The sequence below is a fragment of the Nanorana parkeri genome, unplaced genomic scaffold, assembly GCF_000935625.1.
Source record: "Nanorana parkeri isolate BGI_ZX_2015 unplaced genomic scaffold, ASM93562v1 scaffold471, whole genome shotgun sequence".
In the NCBI taxonomy this organism is placed as follows: Eukaryota; Metazoa; Chordata; class Amphibia; order Anura; family Dicroglossidae; genus Nanorana; species Nanorana parkeri.
The window spans coordinates 276,066-300,331 of NW_017306739.1; the positions used below are offsets into that span (position 1 = coordinate 276,066).

General features: G+C 38.1%; 1 protein-coding gene across 1 annotated transcript in view; it reads left to right on the forward strand.

Moving 5' to 3' along the window:
• The window catches only part of MOCOS (molybdenum cofactor sulfurase), a 314,243-nt gene that overhangs the window by 170,299 nt on the left and 119,678 nt on the right, over positions 1-24,266 (forward strand). The window contains exon 6 of the mRNA XM_018560663.1: positions 7,026-7,225. Coding sequence (XP_018416165.1) covers positions 7,026-7,225 — 200 coding nt within the window. The remainder of the gene's footprint in view (positions 1-7,025; positions 7,226-24,266) is intronic.

The following is a 24,266-nucleotide window of genomic DNA, read 5'->3' on the forward strand; positions in this document are numbered from 1 at the left end:
ACACCCCACCATGACCTTGACTGTTTGTCAGTGGCAATGCTGTGCCACTCTGTGCATTGACATTGCTTTTAACCTCAACCCCTGCATCAGCGGTTGGGTTATTTACTTAACAGATCATACACTTCACTTCATTGCTGCTCTATACCTGATGATGTTGACCCAGGAATATACTTGCACTACACTTCGCCTGTCAGTGTAAGATTTTTCTTAGTGCCAGGTGTGGGATTGCAGAGAACATCCCAGCACTTGTCATCTTGCTGCCACTCTGCAAAATGCCCACACAGCAGGCCGCACAGAAAGAGCTGATGGACCATGTATTGGGCATCAGAGATCTATAGGATACATATAATACATGCATGTGATGAGAAGGTCACAGCTCACCAGGCAGAGCCCCCTACAAATGAAAAATTCCCCCTCCTGCCCCCTAAAGTGTAAAAATTGCTTTGGTCCATAAGAGGTTTAGGATTGTGGGAGTGTTAAATTTGTGAAACAAACAACTAGCAAATGCTGTAAAGGTACTTGTGTTCTTCTCATCAGAGCTGTAGGCCCTCAAGATGTACAATAACCACTCTTCCTGGGTAATTTCAGATGAGGCCAGAGGTTCCAAAATGCTTGTGTTTCACAATAGAAGCCATTGACAGCTGGAGGCACTTGTTATCAAGGTAATACTGGGCCTAATGCTTTAATCAGAAAACAGAACAATCTGGCCCTCTTTGACCACCCTTAGAAAGTATTATTTGTTACAGCTTTAGAAAATACAATTCTCCCCATTAAAATCTCTGGTGAATTCCACTTTCACTTTCTTGCCGTGTCAGAGGTGCGGCAATAATTTTCACAAATGAACACTTGTGGGTCTGTCAGATCCCTGATCAATGTGCCCCTTCCCACCACCAAGCATTACATCACTAGTGCATCCCTGCTTCTCCTTTTGCTTTTTACTGGCTTTTATCTAACAATACATTTATACCACTTAATAGGAAGCCATAATGGTCTCTTTTCAATTTCCTTTTACTTTTTTATTATATTTGCTAATGTATAAACGAATGTTTTCTAAAGAATGTTCATTATTGATCTAAAATCTTTATATTACAAATAATAATGTACAAATATAATAATATAGGAAGCTACCACAATACTCTAATTAGTAAGCAGAACACTGGTTCTGCACTCTTTGATTGCTATTGCAAATTAATAATCCAGATGGTGCAATCTCTACTAGGAGAGGGGGGGGATATGTTTTCCTCCTCTGAGTCAATCAGCTGTGTGTGTGTAAGATTGATATCTTGCTATTCAGATCTGTTCGTAACGCCAGCTGTTCTTAGCACAGTAGATTTAGTAGATGCTGACTCATCTGCCTTTAGCCTTGCATCTGCTGGTTGCAGGTGGTAAATATAAAAATATTAATATGCAATATTTCATGGTTGGCTGCGTAAGAAAATAAAATGGGTTAGTACTGAACATCAATTAATAAAGAAAATATCTGCTCAAAAGTGGTCATTCTCTTTGTATGATTAATAGTGTGTCAAAACTAATACCCAAAGTACCCAATACATTTTTTTGTTTGGCAGTGAGTTCACTTTTGACCTCTCCCCAGGAATATTGTCTTAGAACATATAAAGTTTAACCACACAGACTCCTAATATAGTAACCAGTTTTGCATGGTCTTAATGCTGTCGGTTTTGTTGTGTTTTCTATATAAAACAAAACACCCTTTTTTCTCTAATGTCAAGGGATGACCTCGGAAAAATGTGTAATTTGTTAGAAAAGTTTATTTATTTTTCACACTCACATTCCTAATGGTATTTATTGCTTTTATGAAAATTAATGTCGTTTGATGATAAAAAAAGACCATTTTGCAATAAGAAGAATGTAAAGGGGACCTTGTTAATTGTCAAGTGGTTAAATAAGAATATTTTTTAAAAGTGAATTGGTACTGATTTACACACCTTTATTCTTTGCTTTTATTAACTGACTTTGAAATGCTAATTTGTGCTATGCTGCATCTGCTCTCAAACCTTCAAATAACAATAAGCAACTGTGTCATGGATATTCTGCATATAAAAGTTAACAAATCAAAATGAATTAAGGGAAGAATGATGTTCTTTAGAAATGAAAACGTGTGAAGCTCAATATGGCATTTGAATAAGGATTATTGTGACAGAGCATATGATATGCCTCTGGTTTTGTTGTACTAAAGGCAGTCAAAACAGTACAACTTAAGAGATGAATATCATTGGTGACATACTGAGGCAGCATGTTCTCTCATGATTTATTTATGCTGCTCACTTAATTGTACAACAAGAATGATGAACACATTCCACAGACAAAACAAGACACTCAGTAAAAACAGTGCAAATTAATGTTGTCAACAATATATCAAGGCTTATTTAAGATAATACAAGCATTAGTAAATATATACGTTAAAAAAAAACAAAAACATATTTTAGGTTTGGTAAAGCCAAATTAGTGGAAGCAATTTCTTACTGGTTGCTATGGGTTTCTACACCTTGTACATTGTTTTCTTGCCTTATTGAATGTATACTCCCGCCAAATTTTAAAACGGCACCATTTAAATGCATTTAGGAACCCTTGCTCGTTATTTTTGTTTTCTATCCATATGGCCCGCAGCTGACAAAATTGTTAGTTTGTTGACCTGTTCACAGTGTAATCATTCCTTTTCAATCACGTTAGAGTAGCTATTCTCAACCATAGTTCTGTGGAACTCTAGGATTCATCCAGAGGTTACAAGGTCTTCTGTGAGCAGTGGCAGATAGATATCCCACCTGATGGTGTCTGTAAAGTTCCAGCATCAATACAGAATAGTGCCCGGGGATCAGGAGGACCATCTTGTGAGAGTGTACCTAGAGTAGCATTTATGGACTGCATAGTCCAGGCAGGGGCAGATGCACAGGAAGGCTCAGGAACTGAAAAGGTTCACAAAGGCAGGCCTTTGAAACACATGGCAGCTCAGCAACATGCTGACAAATGTTAAACCAGTATCTGTCTGTGGTGCTTTATACAGAGTTATACAGTGCTATGTATAGTTTTGTGCTGTACTACATTACAATTAATTCCACTGTGGTTTTTGTGGCTTTAGATCATGTTTGTGATTTTAGTGTAACAGTTTAGTGTTTTTGTTATTTTTTTTAAGTAAGGTATACTTTATTTCAATATAATTTTGCTATGGTCTGTTTTTTTGAAGTGAACAACGTAAACTTGAACCTTTGCAGCACATCCCCGCATACTACTGTGGCACAGCCTAGTGCACCAAATCATCAGATTGTTAAAGGAGAACTATGAGGTGAGTGCTTTTCACTCACCTCATAGTTCTAGCCGACCTGTGACAATGAGACTGTCACAGGTCGGCTCAGTAGATCGGAAGGTGAGCGAACACATACCGGCGTTCGCTCACCTCTCGATCCTGTCACGGCTCTCTGCGGGTACAGCTGGCTCTGCCTCTAGATAGGTAGAGCCAGCTGTCAGTCACGCAGCTGGGTGGATCCCGGAACAATTGTCGGGATCCGCTTCAGCTGCGGCGTCTCAGTATACCGTGAGCAGCAGCTCGCGGTATACTGCAGCGTCTCAGTATACCGCAAGCTACAGCTCGCGGTATACTGAGCCTAGGGTGACGGGAGGACGCTAGTTTGTGTCCTCCCGTTACCCTAAGGAGAACTATGGGGAAAAGCCTTAACCCCATAGTTCTCTTTTAAGTGCACCAAAGCACCACGTCCTCAATTGCTCTATTGTTATATTGCTAATAAAGTTAGGTAATTTTGTGTATTCATAATGTCTGGAATGGTTAAAGGATGAGGCCGAGGTCCTTCACACGTAGCTAGTAGGGGGTGAACAAGTTCTGCACCTCCAGGACAAAGCTGTGGTCAGTTTGCACCTATGAGAAGAAGGATATGCCTGCCTTCTCTTTGGGTGGACAACTAAGCATTCCTCATTTTCCTCCTCCTAGGTGCAGCGTATTGCAGGAACTGCAAATGCACGAAGTTCTTGCTCTTTTACAGCTAATTCCACTGTTGGCCTTCAAACTGGCAAGGAGAAGTAAGGTGGAGCACAACAGCAGTGTGGTAGGATTTGGTCCAGGGACAGTGCTATCCCCAGAGGCCAACTCTGCAGAGCTCAGAAATCTGGACCTTTTTCAACACATCTGCTGCCAACTGCAGTGTAGTATATCACAATAATTTCAGACCTATCTCCTTACTCCCATTCACCTCTAAACTACTAGAATGCCTTATCTACAACCGCCTGAGTTGCCACCTCGCTAATAACAACCTTTTGGACCCCTTTCAGTGCAGCTTTCGCCCCAAACACTCCACTGAAACCGCCCTCCTAAAACTCACCAATGACCTAATAACCGCTAAAAACAACGGCTGCTTTTGACACGGTTGACCACCCGCTGCTCCTCAAAAAACTCCACACGCTTGGCCTACAAGACTCTGCTCTCTCATGGTTCTCCTCCTACTTATCTATGCACTCCTTCAGTGTCACTTACAATTCTAACTCCTCCCCTCCTCTTCCTCTTTCTGCAGGGGTCCCCCAAGGCTCTGTCCTTGGACCCCTCCTCTTCTCCATCTACACCTCCTCCCTTGGTCAACTAATCACCTAACATGGCTTGCAATACCATCTCTATGCCGATGACACTCAAATGTATATTTCCACTCCACAACTCTCCCCCTCAGTGTCCTTGCGTGTCACTAATCTACTAACTGACATATCCATCTGGATGTCACAACATTTCTTACAACTCAACCTTTCAAAAACTGAGCTCATGATATTTCCTCCACCCCGTGCACCTTCCCCCAACACTTCAGTTGAGATTGATAACACAACTATCCAAACCTCCCCTCATGCCAATGTCCTAGGTGTCATCCTTGACTCGGACCTCACCTTTCTTCCCCACATCCAATCGCTATCCAAATCCTGCCACCTTCACCTTCATAACATCTCAAAAAAATGCCCCTTCCTCACCAAAGAAACCGCAAAACTACTCATCCACTCCCTTGTTATCTCTCGTCTTGACTATTGTAACTCCCTCCTCATTGGCCTTCCACTACACAGACTATCCCCCAATATACATACTATGTAATAATAATAATAATAATATCAAGCATGGTAAATGTACCAGTCATTCGAGTACCACATGCATGAGGAGACACATGATTATGTATCACAATGCTGGGAGGGAGCAGCACATGAATGATACTGGTTGGCAGCAAAAGGCCTACACTCTTCTCCTCCTTACTTCTCTTTTCATGGGCAATGTGCCTCAGATTCTCAGGTTTCTGAAAAGAGAAGCAGTGGTAAACTTTTAAAGCATTAGAGCCTTAAAGTCTTAAAGAGTGCATTAGACAGGCCTAGCCACTGGCAGCAGTCACAGGCAGTGCTGGGGTCCAGGGCATATGTGGACTAGCTTCAAACTGAAGACCCCATGGACTTTTGTGTGTTCAGGCTGGACCACTGACCATAGCTTGGCCAGTATGCAATTGAGCTGCATTTATGCATTTTATTAAACTTTTAGGACAATTCAGTGTGATACTGCGAAAAAAGAACAATAGCTATATTATGAAACTATTTTGCCACTGATTGGCAATTGGTATGAAGTTAGGGGCTTCAGCTTTAGTCTCTTTTGAAAGCGTAAACCTTCCCATAGCTTTTAGATCTGTTGTGGCTGCTACTTCCACTGCTCAATCCCTGGCCTATTAGTGCTATAAACAAATCAGGTGTCAAAGCCAAAACTACCTAAAGAAGCCTTTTTATCAAGTTGAAATTAATCAGATTGGGGTGCTGCTGCTTTATTTAAGTCAAGCAATAATGTAAAAGTAAAATAATCTGTTACATATACTAAATATGTGATTCCAGAATACAATGCTGCTAGTGCTGTCTGTGAGAATTGAACTGTTCTCTAACAAAGCCTAATGGCATCTTCCAAGCATGTATTACAAAGGATTGGTGTTTTTCCTAACGTGCATAAAAAGGAGGACTCTCTTTTACATATCCTCCATGGCAGCTCCCTATGCCCTTTGTTTGACAATCCCTTGCCTATTTGCCTTGAAAATGGTCAAAATTTAATTTCCAGGAAAGGTGCATTAGATCCCCTCCTGATTGGACCATGTGAAAGGGGCTTAAGGTTCATGTTGTATCATTATAATACCAAGATGCAGGAGCAGAAGGGTCTGGACCTTATTTTGAAAGAAATATGTGTAAACATAGGTGTTCTTATTCTTCATGACCAAGCTGTCTATTACCAAGCTGTAGCTAAATGTTTGTTTCCCAACAGTGTTTGGCTGTTTTTCTAAAATTGTCTAAATGCTTAAACATCACTTCTTTGCAAAACAGCATCATGAGGGTGTTCTGCTGTTTTGCAGAATTTACACAGAAAATCTATTTCCTGCTTCTGTGACTGGCTGGCTACCTTTTCAGATTTTTGCAATGAGAAACAAAATGAATTTCAGGCACCCCTGCAATAGTAGTTTTTGTGTGTTGCCTGTTTGTCTTGAAGCAGGACAAAGGGACCCTCTTTACAAAAGTCAATACAACATTTTGGTAAAATAGAGTATTTGCAGTTAAGCAAGCCTCCATCTAGATCTTGGAATACATTAATACAATATTATTTTACCTTTGCAGTAGAAAAATAAAAGCGCCAATTTATCTATCCTGCACTGATAAAGAAATAAATCCATTCTCCCTCACATTTTCTATACCAGCATCGTTCCATTAAATCACTTACCAGATCACAGATATGATATTGCTGATTTCTAGTTGTGCAATACATTTTTCAAATTGCATCACAGACATGTCTGATATGTTCAATATTTTGAATGTTTATGTGTATATAAAATATATGAGCGTATGGGTTTTTTTTCTCCATTTTTTTAAGCCCTGCCTTTTCTTTTTATGTGCTGCTAAGCAGAATGCTTGCTTCAGGAACTAAATTTACCTTATGTGATAAAACATTAATAAATGTAATGTTCTCAATATGAAAATAGAAATTAAGTGAATATGTATTTATTTTGTAGGAGGAATGGAGAAAATTAGAAATCATACTCATGAATTGGCAAGCTACACCTACTCTGTGCTGTCTGCTCTACGTTATGCTAATGGAGAACCTGTAATACAAGTCTATACCAGTACAGGGGTTAGGACTTATGATGTGCAGGGTCCGATCATTAATTTTAATGTGCTGGATGAAAATGGAGGCATAATCGGCTACTCTCAGGTACATATTGTTCAAGTTTCACATCATGCATTAGGTACCATCTGTGAAATAGTTTCTCTGTTATTGATTGCAGTACATTATTCATTTATCCTGTATTTTATTTATTTTTCAAGTTTAAATACAATGTTTACTATAATAGCATATCTACATAAGAAACATTCTTATTGTACCTTAAGTTGTGAAGTAATATAAATAAATGTATTTTTTATTATTTCAGTAGGACTATCTATGCAGTCTACATAAATATTGTTTGAACCCTTTGAATTAACAATTAAATGTTGTTGCTTCCAGTCATGCTTGTGTTAAACAGTGTAACTGTTTTTTTCATGTGGCAAGCTTTATGTTTTTATTTGGGATAAAAATGTTATAAATTGATGGTTTTAAAGTAGTGGTGGAGGTGACCTACTTGAGTTGGAAGTTTTTGCTAGAACAAAATAATGTTTACAGGGTAAGTGCCTTCAAGGCATAGAAATGCAAATGTACTGTAGATGTTCTAGTTAAAGCCTTGAACTTCAGAGAAAAACTGTATTTTATAATTTTGAGTTAAATTAGGAACGGTTAGAACTTTTTTATGACAGGGCAGAAGGACACATCACTGCAGTGGTGGAGAACAAAGAAGTACACATTGTTACAGTAACCACAAGAATGAGCATTGGTCCTGTGGTGACTGAAAGGGGGCATGTGAAAAAGGTGATGAGATCAGGAGGAAGAGGGTGGGGGTCAGATGCATTGGTGAGAGTGGGGGTTGGTGTTCAGGCATGGTGCAGGGGGAAAAAGTTATGGGTCAGCTGCAATGGTAGATAGGTGTGTAGGGTGATGTGAAGGAGAAGAGCAGCTGTCATTTGTACCTCCAGATGCCGTCTTTCAAGCCAGCAGCAGAGGTTGGGTGGGGAGGTTGGTGGTGTGAGCTGCAATGCCAGAAATTACAGTGCAAATGAGCTATAATTAGCTATAATTTCACGCTGAAGTTGCTAGAGGGCCAGAACATTATAAATAGGGAAGCAGGTTGTTTACCACGACAGTAGAAGTGATTTTTTTCTGAAGATATGGGAAAACAACGCGATTTAACAGCCTTTGAATGTGGGATGATTGTTGGCGCTCAAGCCATGGAGCAATATCAGCAAAACAGCAGAATTCGTTAAATGTTCAAGAGCAGCTGTTGTTGAAGTGTTTAAAGACTGGACTGTCAGCCGAAACTCTGGGTCTGAACGTGCGAATTGTAGCCGTCAGCGACTAGTCAATGTTAGGGCAGAACAGAGAGTGGCAAGACTGGTACAAGACAACAGAAGGGCAACAGTGCAGTGTCAGATTCCTCGCATCACCTTTCAACATCTCATGGAGTCACGAGGCGGCCCAACGAAGTCATCTCGTGGAGTCATCTCGTGGACCAACGAAGTACTAATGGGGTGGTCATAATAATCTGGCCACTCAGTGTATTGCATGATGATTCTTTTAACAATAAAACCTTTCATTTTAATAAGCTTTGAACTGCTTTAAAACATATTTGATAGATTTTAATAATTTAATATAGTAGCTCAGATTTAATAAACTGGAAGTTTCTTAAAACATATGGAAAGCGCATTCCACTTGCCATTTTACGAAGCAACATCCAAAGTCCTCATAGTTCACACATCATTTGGTCAGCAGTGCAGATCCAAATTTTAAGGTCCCCTTCACACTATATTGCTCCATTGTGGTACACTGCTGCATAGAGGTCAAGGTGTGTTGCATTAAAGCAGCCATTTAATCAAGAATAGGCTGGCAATGCATAGAAACAGGAAAAAAAACAGACGTGTACTTTTTTTTTACCTCAGAGCACCACAACACAGGGCACATGCGTTGTGACATGCTGCAGAGTGAGTCTGTTAGCACCTACAGTACGTGTGCATTGGGGGGAGGGGGCTCTGGTCTCACTGCTTTGTGCATTATGTGTGTTCCTGGGGGAAGAGGGAGGAGGTGCACACTTCTAGGCGAGAGAAAGAGAGAAACCAAACACTGAGACTCCCATAGGTTCTGTGTTAATGTAGATGGTCTACATTAACACAGAACCCACCCAATGCAGCAGCCATTTTCTAGAAGTCCAACATCCAAATCTTTCTTTCTTTTTTTTTACTTTTAAGTAAGCATTTTATTTTAAATACAGTACCATTATCTAGTACTCCTTCCTCTTAAAAGTTTGAACATTCTATATTATTATTTTGACCATGGAAACTCCATATCAGACTGAATCTAGGGGGGAAACTAAAATTTTATTTCCTGTATTCTTCTTTTACAATGAGTAAAAGTTAAACTTTTACTAGATTCTAACTTTCCATATTCCATTGACCTATTGAATTCAAGTGTCTTTCTTTTAAGTATTTTAGACACCTAATGAAAACGCCTGATATAAATGTAATGGAAATGAAAGTAAAAAAGCACATTAACAGTGTAACTGTCATAAGGCATTAGAATTAATAGGATCTAAAAAGCTAACAGTTAGTCTCAAAAATTTGCATAATTTACATGGCATTGAGACTAAAAAAGTAAGCCCCTGATTATTCAGCTCTTCCAGTCCTACTAATTTAGCTGTGTGGAGTTGTCGGGTGCTTATGCATAATCTGTAATCATTATTAAAAATAGGTCATGTTTGCTTCTTTACTTTCTGTCCTAGATATTCATTTTATTGATATTTATGTCTAAAATTGTCTCTAGATTGTAAAGTTATACAGGCAAGGCACTTTTTGCTGTAGTATACAGATCTTGCTCTTGATGTTTTATTGTTTATGTTTCACTATCAAATTGTTTATACACAATTTTTTATCATTCATAGCTGGTGTTAATCACTTTCGTATAATTTTCTTTGTGAAGTGCTATGAGAAATAGCACAATGTTTATTATTTTTATATTTACAGAATATTATTATTCTTATTAATAATATTATCTAGGTCTAACGTGGCAGCCTGGAGAGCTTTTTAAAATCTGTAGTCTACCTAGGATTAGATAAAACTGTAGAAGCCAATTTACACATACATAATACATTATATATTTTACAACAGCAATTACCCTTTATCTACATTTTCTTAGCTTTAAAATGAGAGGTCTGCTTATTGTTGCCATTTTTTACCTCAGTGCAAACATATGACAAGGTAACTTTAGGGGGGTGTAGAAGGCACCCCATAGTAAATGTTTATTGTAAAATAAATATTTCATATACTTAAACAAATATTAACAATTAGTTTAAAAATGTATAAGATTTTAAAAAACAGGTACTTAAGACAAGGGTTTAAAGCAGAACTGCAGGATTTTTGTATTATCCCTTACCGTGGTGCTACCCCCACACTGCAAGGGTTTACTGTCGTTTGTGTCTAGGTTAAAAAAACAAAGATATACTTACCCAAACTGCTGAGCTTGCTTCTTCTTAGATCAGTTCCTGCAATGTCTCTCCCCCTCCTTTGCAGCAGTCTAAGATCCAGTAAATCATCATATCTATACACTGGGCATTGATGTAAGGACACTGAGGAACATTTTAATCTGTGGAAGAGGAGGGGACAGGCTGCAGGGAGTGTCGTGATCGCTAGTTGGCTCCAAACCTTGGGTGAGTGAATCTTTGTTATTTTAGCAACTAGACACAAACAAGCACTTTCCCCTTGGAGGACAGGGATATTGCCACTGCAAGGGTTAATTCAAAATATCCTGGAGTTCTTATTTAAAGATTGCACAGTAGACCTTTTTTGAACAGAAGGTATTCATGTGTCTCATTCTATCACATTTCCCAAAAATAAACAGAATTTTCCTCATTCTGGAATAGTGGGTGGAGCCATGTAAATAATTTCTTTTCACTCCATTGCCTAACTGTACATCTAGAACTGCTGTGCCATAGTGCTAGTAAATACTAATATTACAGAGCCATTTATTTCAAACTGCATAAAGATGTTTTAGGCTTGCTAGCCATCATCATTGCAGTATATTTAAACATTGACTTCTATGGTGTAGGGCTTGGGGACCAATGAGGAAGTATCACCCAGAAGGGTATGGTGAGAAGGAAATAAAATGAGCTAACACAATTGGCTAACAGTACATCTACTGGTTTATCTGTGCTATATACCACTGGATCTGAATGTAAAGTACAGTTAGCTAATAGAGCAAAAGGAATCTATTTACATAGATCCACCCACAATCCTGAGATGAGGAATAATCTTATTTTTGGGATATATAATATGGAATGAGACATATGAATACCTCTTGTTCCATCCCAGGCTCCAGGACTAAGCAAGGCTACCTGCCACACAACAAACTATTCAGCATGTACAGGTTATCACATCTAAATTAAAACTGAAATGCAGGCAGCATAAAAAGAAAGGAAAACCTGTCATTGGACCACCATAACCATTTCGTGTGACTGCAAAAAGGGACAACTGTCACCTGAATCTGATTAGTAACCACTCAGAGTGGTTACCTATCCAATCCAATTTTCCATACAACATCCAGACAGATATATATTAACATATCCTCTTTATTTTTATTTACTTTGCCATTACACTTTTTAAGATGAAAAAAGCGTGGCATGTATGTTTATTAAATCATAATTGCCATATTGATAAATAATGTTTAATCTTTCATAATAATAACAACTAACAATTCATTAAATTTGCACACAGATGCTTTTACATTTTAGTAATCAAAATGATTAGCATATAACCAATTTAATAAGAAATACAATATACTGAAATTAAAGGAATTAATGAAGCTTTTATTTTTTATTTTGTCAGATGTATGAATCAATACATGAAGCAATTATTGCTGTCACTGACACTTTGTTCAACATAAATATAAATAGATTTTTGTTTCAAGGGTCATCAGTTCAATTAATAATGTCCTGTTTTTATTTTTTAATTTTAGTTGACAATGAAAAATTCATACACGTCAAAAATTGGTGTCTGTGGCCTTGCAGAATTACAAAAATGTTAATTTATATATGATACATTTTCATTCAAGCTTAAAATCATGGCTGTCAACTGTAATTACACTGAATAAAGGGGTACCGTGAATGATTTCTAAATCATCATCTTCATTATGAGCATTTTCATTCTCACTGTGTTGTACGGTATATTTTCATTATGTATTTCTAAATCTTTATTAGGTATTTTATTAGAAATACAAGTGCTGTAAATGTAATTGTAGGGTTTATATCAGTGGCAAGCAATTTATTAGATTTGGGAGAATGTGGCTTGCTGAAGTGAACACTAAAGTTCTTTTGAAACTTCTTGACCTGCAGTTGATTAAAAATCTTTGCTCAGTTATAGAGTCTGTAGCATGCAAACTACAGTATAGGTCTCTGGGACTAGGTACTCAGGAACTGATAGGCATTAGTGGCAGCTGTTGCGATACATATTTTCCAATCTGTCAGCGTTTGATGGGGGTCTCAATGCAACACTGGAAGGAGTAATCCAAGACGAATAACACCACACATAGGGAGCTGCTGCTCAGTAACAAATTGGGAAGCCACAAAGCACATACAAAAAAATAACAAAAGAACAGTGCCTTCTCCTCGTGAAATACTGTTTTACTTGGCAATAAAAAACTGGACATAAATATGTACTCAAAAACATAGCTGAAAATGAATGCATGATATACAGACTATCAGACTTCCAGAATGTGAGAAGAAGCCTTGCTGATGCATTTCAAAGGATATACCTCTTCATCAGAGCAATTGATAGCTCAATATATGGTGCTGACCAAAGTCCACTAGCTGGAATGTTTGTTCTGAATGCCTGATATATAGACTATGTTTGTGAGTATATAATTTTATCCAGTTTTATAAAATCAGTATTTCACAAGGAGAAGGCGTTGTTCTTTTGTGCACAGCTGTTGCAATGTTAGCAGTCATACTTCTAACAAACATGATCAGCAATGCCAGTCTCCATACTTCTTTCATGACAAGTTCACTTTAAAGATATAACAATAGATTAAAAAAATAGAGACAGGAGATCACTACCTTTATACTGACCTTAAGAGGCAGTAAGTTACAGGAAGTGGCCCACCAAAGAGAAGCTACTCCACATGAGAAAAGATATGTGTACCGCTTGGAAAGGGCAGTATCAAGCCTTAAGCTGGCCATACACTAGTAAATTTCCAAATGAACTTTCGTACAAAAGATTTTTCTTTACCACCTAATAATGCCATCACACATTTGACAAATCTCGATTAAAATTTTGTCTGATTTTAACATTTGATTTTAGAACGAATGGAGTTTTCTGAAAGCAAACCACATTCACTGTTAGAATTTTGTTTATTCGAGAACAATTTCCATCCTGCTCCTTTTCATCACTACAGTCGAAATCGATCGTTGATTCAACCCATTCAACTAATAGAAAGTGGAAGGAAAGATCTTTGGTACAAAAGTTATTTCGAAAATCTAAGCAGTGTATGGTCAGCTTTACTGATATACTTTTATATATAATCCACTACACTATGGTATATATAGCTTTGACCAAGCTGTAGAATGCAAGATATAGGCAGACAGACTAAAAGTAAGCTATAAAAAGAAAGATGGGGCAATGACGGTGCCATTGCTAGCATTGTGCAAGATCTGGGGCACCCCTTGATACTGTAGCTGCAAGCATGATGTAGCACACATGGTGGGTGTGGTGACACTACACCAACAGCGGGAACAGCATAAAAGGGTATAGTTAAATAAGAATTGAGCTTATTCGCTGTATACACAGCACACATACAGTATGCCACAGTCTTTGTACCCACAAAATATGCTTTAAACCAACAATGTTACCAGTTCAAGATTTTTTATTTAATTGCTTTTATTTAAATTTTAATTAGTTGCTTTTTCCTTTATTTATAAGTTCTGCAAAATGAATAGGAATCAGATGCTTCCAGGAGTGGTAAATCTTACTGTCTTCCAGCTCCCCCTGCAGCTGTCACTGTTCATGCTGAAAGTGCTTGATCCACTTGCTGATAGTATGAATGAATGAAAGTGCTTTTATCCAGTGGCCCTGAAAGATCTTAAAAAAGTCTATCCAGAGCTCTCGAGACTGCAGGATAAATCAAACTTTAATTAATTCATACTATAAGTAAGTGGCTCCTGTTTTCAGCCTCTGCACTATTATCATCAGTGTGGAACTTCTAGAACTGTATTCAAGCAGGGAGACATAGCTTAAAGGGCACAAAGTTACCTTATCCTTTGGCCTCATAGAAGTCTATAGGGCCGAACTGCGCAGGTATGTACCATAGATTAAAGGAGAACTATGAGGTGAGTGCTTTTCACTCACCTCATAGTTCTAGCCGACCTGTGACAATGAGACTGTCACAGGTCGGCTCAGTAGATCGGGAGGTGAGCGAACACATACCGGCGTTCGCTCACCTCTCGATCCTGTCACGGCTCTCTGCCGTGACAGGGGGAGGGGCTGGTATACTGAGCTTAGGGTAACGGGAGGACGCTAGCTTGTGTCCTCCCGTTACCCTAAGGAGAACTATGGGGAAAAACACTGACCCCATAGTTCTCCTTTAAGAAGCCAGTAGAGGTATTTAAACAATGCCATCGGTCTTGGAGTGTTATCTAGATTAGTAGGGTGATTTGGAGGGGGGTGGAGGCAGCTAGACAAACTTGGGTGATGGAGGCAAAAGGATAAGGAAGCTTTGGGGGAATGTTTCCTTACCCCTTAAAGAAGAATGTCATTAAAATAGTCAATACAATTAATACTATGGGTAGTATATAATTACTAATGCCATTTAAAGTGCAGGGGTCAGCAGAATATAATGTACAAAGTGTAGTGGTCAGGAGTATGAAACATACAATCAAATATACATAAGGAGTGCAGCCTCCATAATTATGTAACATTCAACAGTAAAGCTGGTCACACATGTCTACCCTGTGGGAAGAATGAGAAAACAACTTAATGTCCCCATCCATGCTAAACACAGCACTCTCCCACTATTGCTCCTGCACTATTACTCACCTCTGCACCCCTTCTCACATTCGCATATAATGAAGCCCCATGCCACCCCTTTACATACAATGAAGCCCTTGTACACTCACACACTATGTAGCCCCCCCAACCTTTTCCCAATTACATTCAATGCAGCAACAGTACCTCCTGACACAAAAAGTGCAGCCCCCCTGCTCCTTCAACACATACTATGAAGCACTCCTACCCCTCACACATACATACTATGTAGCCCCCTGCTGCCCCCTCACACATACATACAATGCACCCCCATGCTGCCCCTCACTACATACAGTGAAGTCCTATGCTCCCCCTCCTCACACTCGCATTTAGTGCCACCTTCCTTCTCCCCCCACACATACAGACAATGTAGGCCCACTGCCCCTCCACACACATTCATTGCAGCCAACTGCCCTTTCCACACACACAATGCAGTCCACTGCCTCTCTCCTTATAGATACATGCAATGCAGCCCCCTGCACTTCAGAACTCCGATCAGCGCCCCAGTCCCCGACTCCTCACACATGCCCTCTCCATGCATACATACAATGCAGCCCCCACAGTTACTCACTGTCCTCCTGAATATGCACCTGTGATTTGGTGTGGCCATGTGCTGAGAAGGAACAGCAAGTGTCCCTGTATAGGGAAATGCTTCTAAATTAACAGGATCGGTGGGGAGTGCCAGTACAGAGGCAGCCGACATGCTTAGCCTAAAAGAAAACACCACGGTAACAACCAAGGGCACCCAGCAAGAGATGCTGAGCCTGTGCCCTAGATGTCCAGCACTGGTGACACCCAAGGACAATAAGAAGCATAAAATAATGGGGGGAATTTATCAAAACTGGAGCAGACAAAATCTAGAGCAGTTTTACATGACAATTAATTAGCTTATCTCTTCAGTTTGTTCAGTTGAGCTTTAAAAATCAAAGCTAGAAGATGATTGGTTTGTTGCCATGCACAGCTGCTCCAGATTCTGTCTGCTCTAGTTTTGTGAAATCCGCCTCAATATGTTTCCTATTTAGTTGCTCTACCTCTTTCTTACAATGTGAGATTATGTCATGCATTTTCATAAATTATCTCTGGTTTGGATGATTAGCCTCAAAACATTTTATGATTTGTTTTCCTGCTATGATATTTTTGCCACAGAGTCACATATGGTGATCAGTGAAGTTAAAATGTAGTATTGATTATTGCCGAACAGTATGCATTTATTATTTAGTTTGGCCATGTGTGAGTTGTGTGTTATATTTATGTGTATCACAGTATTTGTTCTCTGATAGTAGTAGTTGCTAAATTAGATGATTATGTCCTTTTTCCCTTTTTTTTATGTATGCACGGTATGAAACCTCCTTATTATAACAATTACATTTAATATAATACTTTTACAGCTCAGAATATGTTGTTTATCATTGGACTACTATGTATTTCACCCAGACATCCATTTTTGCCATGGCAAAAAGTGGCAACCACAGACATAATCATGTTATGACATTTTGATTTGGATTGACCACTGAACATTATTTGACCTTTTAGAATAGTATAAGAATTTATGTAAAGCCAAAACTTTTTTTTCTTAATTTTGGAATGGCAGGGAGAGTTAAAATCCCTGCAAGTTTATTTTGCCAATTGTTTCCCAACACTTGCTGTCCTGCAGACATATCAGGAAGTGAGCATAATGGAGGAAGTGAGGGGAATACCCTCTTAGACAATTGCCACTGGAATAAGGGTCCCCCTAAAAGATTTCTTATTTGTTCTTGATCTGGTATCAACTCAAAACCTGGATTTTCTTTCATTTTTAATCCTAATCACAGTGGTGACCTGGACAAATAGGGAGAGTGCATCTTCCTAGTGGGGAAAGAGACAAAATGTAAAAACCTGACAGGGGTTCTGGCCTCTGACCACTCTATCCAAAACTTTAAAAAAATAGCTTTAACCTCTTCGTGACGGGAGACGTACACTGTACGTCCCGCCACAAAGGGACCAAATGACTCGTCACGTACACTGTGCGTGACGAGTTATTTGCTGCACTAGAAGGCTGGTAACCGCTGAGAATCGGCTATCTGTCCTCTAAAAAACAATACATAATATGTGTGGGTGCACTTTGTAAGAAAGTATATTACTGACGTGGAAGAATCACACAGCAAAAATGTCAAAAGTGTGTCAGTCATTTACGAACAGAAACTAAAAACAAGCTCAGTCATGAAGGGGTTAATTCACTTTAGATTAAGAAATTGTTTTTGCTGAAGCTGCTTTTGTATTTTAGTGTCACTAGCTTGCATGTTCCACTAGGTTGCTTACCACTAATTAATGACAAGTGCATTCAATAACCCAGAAAGCCTAAGCCAGTCAGCATGTGTGTAAAGAATAAAATACATCATGAAGCGAGACATAGCAGTTCTTGCAGATTCAAATCAATAACACAGAGAGAGAAATATGTCAGTTTAAAGGTTTTTTGTAAAGCTGATAAATTACATTGCTCTGTTTTTAAAAGTTTTGACATTATTTTGTAACAGTGTCTTTTAATCTTACCTTTACTTTTCAGCTCTGTCTAAAAAAAATGTTCACTATGACTAACAATACAATACACATTTGTAAGGCTTGAAGTCAATCATTAAAGGCCAGTGGCATAAAGCAAAAAAGGTTCAAATAGCAAAATTCACCATAGGAGCTTTTATTTATTCTTTTGTGTTTGAATTCTTTTATCAACAGAAAAGAATTATAGCTCTAGCAGCCATTAAAGAAGCATAATTCCAATTATCGCAATGCAGATATTAATTATAAATACTTGTAGCTGCATATAAGTACTTAAACAACACATAAATATTAGAATATAATGCTCACTGCAGTCAATTTGCAAAAATCTTGACATATGCAATTTAGTTTGCCAAATATTTATAATGGCCATCGCTAAACACATTGCCTATAATTTTGATGCCCAAGTAAAATTTTTCCCAATATACCATTTTCCATTTGACGTGCAGTGCTTGAAATGGTCCCCTATACTTTAGATCAGCCTTTCTCAACCAGGGTTCTGTGAAACCCTAGTATTTCTCCAGATGTTGCTAGGGGTTCCTTCAGAAATGAATGATTTCTGCCTCTCAAATAAGTAGCCACTGACATCAATGATCTGTTAAGCTATCTGTCTCATAAGGAGGGCATTTCTCCCACTAACCACCATTGTAAGGGGTATTCTTCCCACTACTGCAGTGTAATGGGGTCTTCTCCACTGAACACCAATGTAATAGAGCATTTCACTGACCAACAATATAAGAGGTAAATGGGGATTTCACTAACCACCATTGTAAGGGAGCATTATTTCTCTGACCATTAATGTGAGATACAAGTTTCTTTTTTGTCAATTCATTGTTTGTTTTATTTCATTATTATTACTAAAAATAGTTGTGTTGTATAGAGCAGCCCTGGTTGTCAAATGCTCTATGTATACCAAATTCCTTATGCCAAACAGTCCCATATAAACTGCATTAACCAGTTAAAACGGTCTTGAAATGGAGTCCTGCTTTGGAATGATCCGATTCAGTTGTATACAATAAATACAGGTTGAACAAATATAATTGTACAATTTTAGGGCCAGTGCTAGATATATTGACAAGGTATAGGCTATAGCAGAATCCCTAGGTAAACAGTTACAATAAATAAACAGTTACAATAAATATATGTCTCAACTGTTGTGGAATTCAGTCAAGACCACTTGTCTTACAGTAGAATAACAAATGAGTTTATTGACACACATGTGCATGGAAACACTCTCCAAAGGAGAGTGCCTCCTACATTTTCTGTAATAGAGTGTTTTATACAGTGTAGGAAGCACATATGTGGTCAACAGAATTTACCTGCATTTTGGAAGCTTTGACAACATAAATAATCTGAACAGATTGCCAAAGATAAAATGTCATACAACAAACCAGTAAAAGGATACCCTATTGACATATGAAGAATAACCTTGGACATTTGTTATCAGATGGCCATAAAATATTCACCTGTTCTAGTTTTCCTAAGAGGTCTTGGAGAGCTCATGGCACAAAAGTCCACCATAAATTAGCTTATCAGCTTATCAGCAGTAGCCATATCTATTCAGAGCTTAAACATAATCTTTATTCAATAGTCTTAATAATTTCACCCTTTGATTGCTTTACCAAACACCCAATACTCATTCGTCTCTCAAACAAAAGTTTGTCTGGTCTGGTTCTGGCAACCTGGTCTGGTTCTGGCAAAAAGGGTCTGGTTCTGGCAACCATCTTCTAGGGGAGGACATATCTTCTAACCTACCGACAGCCAAAGAGGTACATTTGGTACATTGTTATTGGCAATACTGCTATGACTATCAAACCCTTTTTTTTCCAATAGTAAAAACTGAAGAGAAAAAATATTAAATCTGCCTTCTCCCTTTCATTTGTGACCAACATACCATGTTCATCTTTTATATGGCCAATGACATTCTGTCCTTACTTTTTTACTTTTAATGCACAGTACTTGAACTTTTTTTTAACTTTCTATAACAATGTTTTTGTATTCCGTTGTAGCTGCCCTGATTGCTCAATTGCATCTCTTGTTGCTCTCCTTGTATTTTTATAATGATGTTTTAGCCCCTTCCAATTTGTACTTTTTAAGGGCCTGTTTATTCTTATTTGTTTGGTTTTCTTTTACATTAGAATTTAGCCACATAGTTTTAAATTGTGTTCTTTTATTTTGTTACCCATAGGAATACACCGGTGAATGCAGTTTAATATGTCCTTGAAACATTCCCACTTATTCTAGTGTTCTCAGTTGGGAATATTTGGTCCTTTTTAATAGCATGCAGTAAGGACAGCAACTTACTGAAGTTAGATTTTTGAAGTTTAGAGTTCATATCATGCCAACATGCTTCTCTTTTCTGTAGTTTACAACAAATGTAATTACACCATGATCACTATTACCCAATTTGCCTCTAACTTACAAACCTTTAATGAGCTCCATGTTGTTTGTAATTAAAAGATCCAGCAGAATACTTTTCCTTGTTGGGGCATCCACAATCTGACACATGAAATTGTCCTGCAATAAGTTCAAGAAATGACAAGCTTTTTGTGAGTGTGCAGTTCAATTGGCCCATTCAATTTCAGGGTAATTGAAGTAACCCATAATAATATTTCCTTGTCACCCAGCCATTTCAGTCTGTGAAAGGAGCTGAGACTCAAATTCATTGCTTATGTTATGGGGCCTATAGCGTCTTCCCAGCAATAATTTACTTTGTTTTTAATGCAATGATGTAAAGCTCCAGCCAAATTGACTCTGCACCATCACAATTCTTGTCAGTGATAACATTCATCTTTGACTTGTAAATTGCTATTAACATATCAGCGTATCCCTCCAGTTGGATAGTTATAGCCCAGTCATGTGAGCTGTCCAACCAGGTTTTCAATACTCCCACAATGTCAAATTGCTCCTTGAACAGAGATTTCTGCTCCTCCATTTCGTTTGCCAGACTTCTTGCATTTGTGAACATATCTTTAGTTTGATATTAGCGTTTAATGTTCTACTATTGCTCATTTGTGACTTGGACTTAGGCAATGCATTTCCTGTGTTGTCTAGTTTTAGTCCATTGTTCCACCCACCTCCTATATACCATTCCCACATTGGCTTATACTTTTCTGATCCCCCTCCCCCCCAAGATCCTATTTGAAAATCTCCTCCAACCTTCTAACTATTTTCTTCCCCAGCAAAGCTGCACCCTTCCCATGTAGATGCAGTCTATTTTTGTAGAGCCAGTAACTTACCAAAAAGTCACCAGTTCTCCATGAACCCCAAACCCTCCTTACAACAGTTTATCAGCCACTTGTTCAACTCCCTAAGCTCCCGCTGCCACTCTGGTATGACTCGTGAGGAAGATTACATTATTCATACCAGGTAAATTTCTGTGCTGGCCAGCTCTGAGGGTGACAAAGCTGCACTGGTAAAACAACTAAACACATTTCCTTACTGTATTGCCTGCATAAAGGTGGAACTGTGATTAACAACAATGATTCTGAATACTGTTCTTGTGCATCTAAGTTCAGCTTTTCTTGACTGGAAATGTCACAGGAGGTATAGTCAGTGTGAACAACAACCTCTCTAATGGGCTATGACTAGGGTAATGCCAATGGCACACAAATATGAGAGATGGTCTTATCATTCCCATTCCCCCCCCTTGGATACACAGGTGAACTCATGCAGAAAAGTTGGGAGGTATGGAAGAGTAGAACTTGGTACGATTTAATCTGTCATCTGCATAATGCCAAACACACAGATTATCCCAGGCATCTAAAAATATTAAGCCCCCTTTCTGTCTCTCAGGTTTCCCTCTATACAACCCAAAGCTGAAGATTGAAGTCCCAAGAGATGGCAGACACAGTAAAACTCAGATATGACAGATTGTTGCACCGCACTGATAAAGCAAATACACAAACACCATAGACAAAAGACACTTTCCTGCTTTTCCTCTCAACGCCAAACACTGTTGGCAATATGCCCACAATATGCATCATCTTCAGAAAGAAAAACTGAGAATTAAAACCTCATAATAGCACCATAATGGCTTTAACCAAACGCATCAACATATTAAGTAACATAAATACAAGTAGGTCAGACTAGCAGGACATAAACTCATCTCAGCTCTATTTTATTATTATTATTTTTCCTTCTGTACAAACCTGCTCTACTCAAATGAACACAGGTCAAAAGTTAATGACTGCTCTGTTTTTAACAATAGAGAACAGTCCCAGCAAATTATACATTACGCATAAAAAAGGAAAATGTAATTTCCTAAATTTACAGATCATATAGCTGATATGGAAAGCTGGTTAGATAAATAAAACAGGTTAAGGAAAGGCATTTTTCCATAACAATCTCTTAGGAACATTTATCTCTTCAAGAGAACTTTTTCTAATAATAAAGGATGTTTAATGAGCTCATATCAATTTAGTTCCACTTGGATTTTTCAATTAAATCAAGCATGGTATATGTTTCTCTTAGGATGTCCATAAAATGATGTATCAGTTTACCACGGTTAACACAGTGATTCAAAATCACACTATTGAATAGAGATAAAAAGAGAACAGGACGCAATGACCTTGTGCATTATTATTAATAAAATTTACTAGAAATAGGTGAAATGCATTGACAAACAACCAGGTTCATCACCTATCAAGAGCCTGCACTAGAAGGATGGTGGACCCGCTGAGCAGTGGAAAGTAGTGGCATCCTTGCTGCTCCTGGGCAACACTTATGGGTTGCATATTAACCATGGCAATGCATTTCAGGGAATCTTCCCCTTTCTCAAGTCTGGTAAGTGGAGACCGACTTTTTAATAGCATTGGCTACTGTAGAGTGATAGCAGCACATTATGATATTATCACTAGTATAATATTATACAGGATTTATATAGCGCCAACAGTTTGCGCAGCACTTTACCATATAAGGAGGAAATTACAGTTACAATACAAGTCAAAAAAATGGTAAGGAGGGCCCACATGGAGTGCAAAATAAAGAAACAAGTGATGAGATAAAAGAAAAAAAACTGATAATGGCCACTATATAAAAATAGGCCAGTCTTGCTACAATGATAAATTAAGACCACAATGGAGAATTACAAATATAAATAAAAGAAATTAAACCTACTATAAAAATATATTTATGGCTCTGACAGGTGTATGAGAACAGCATATAATACATATACTACTTGAAAAAAAAAATATTAAAAAAGGCAAAAATGATATGTAAAAGTATTACAAATGAATAGTTTAAAAAGTAAAATGGAACCCATGCAACTCTTATGTAAACCATAAATGACTGTGCTGGCATACGCACATACAAAATAAAAATTAAAGATAACAATTGCTACAGTGTACTGGTTAAAAATGTCTATATGCGCAGACTACTGAAGGTAGGGAAGTTCCGTCTCTATGACTTTATATTGGACGGGACATGGATGTCGCTCGACTCCATACGACACTTGACCTGCCCGGGGCTGGAAAAAATGTCTATATGGCCATTAAGTGGGGCTGAACATACATAGCATAAGGAAAAGGGGAAGATTAAACAATTATAATAAGAATGGTAAAAATAAAACTAGAATATATTAAGTAGTAGCATTGTAAATATGATACTATGGATTGCCTAATAAAAGAAGGAGAGAGAAGGTCTGACTGGAAGAAACAAAAGGAAGAAAGAAAATTTTGGACAAATGTATGCAATTTGGGAATGAATATTAAACTATTCATAAAATGGTGCTGAAATCTAATTCTTCAGCCCTGAGGGGGGCATGGTGTACAGTCTATAAATATAGTATGTCCTGGTTACATCATTTTCAGAATCTACCAGCAGAGTAGAGGCTGGGGGGGAATGGACCTTTGCACTGTAGAGATATTGATAATGGCTCCCATGATCATAGTGTCCCCTATCACTCTTAGGGCCCGTGCATTATGTATATATTAGGGATGCACTGATACTAGTATCGTTGTTGATACCAAGTATTTGGTCGAGTACTCGTTACTTGCCTAAATGCTCCGATACTTACCCCCGATACTGGAACTTTTGGTCAGAGGGAGATTTCCTCTGACCGCTGTTTGGTCAAAAACCCCAACTCTCCAAAAATAGAAGAAGGCATATGGCAAGCTCAGAGGGTCAAACCAGCTCAGAATACAGTTGTTAATTTAAACAAAAATAAATATTTTCCTGACGCTCTTTGTTTGACCCCTTCATGACTGAGGCCCTTTTTTCATTTTTTGCACCCATGTTATATTCCACATTTTAGGCCTGAAAATGACGTAAAAACTCCCAACATGACAATGTAGCAATAAAGCCCTCTCAGTAGCGGAGATACCTCAGACAAAGAGCCAACATATTAATAATTTTTAAAAATCACCTTTAATTATATTGGTGTTGTAAGACATATATCCGCAATAATTTATTCTCTAAATTACAACACCCCATCCAGATAAATAGTTAAAAAGATTTAAATACGGGATTCAGGTAATTGTAACCTTAGTGAATTTTTTTTTTTTTTTAATGAAAACTCTGTTGTATTATCAAGTAAAAGCCAACGAGTCCTCGTGTGATTAAAGCCAGTTCAA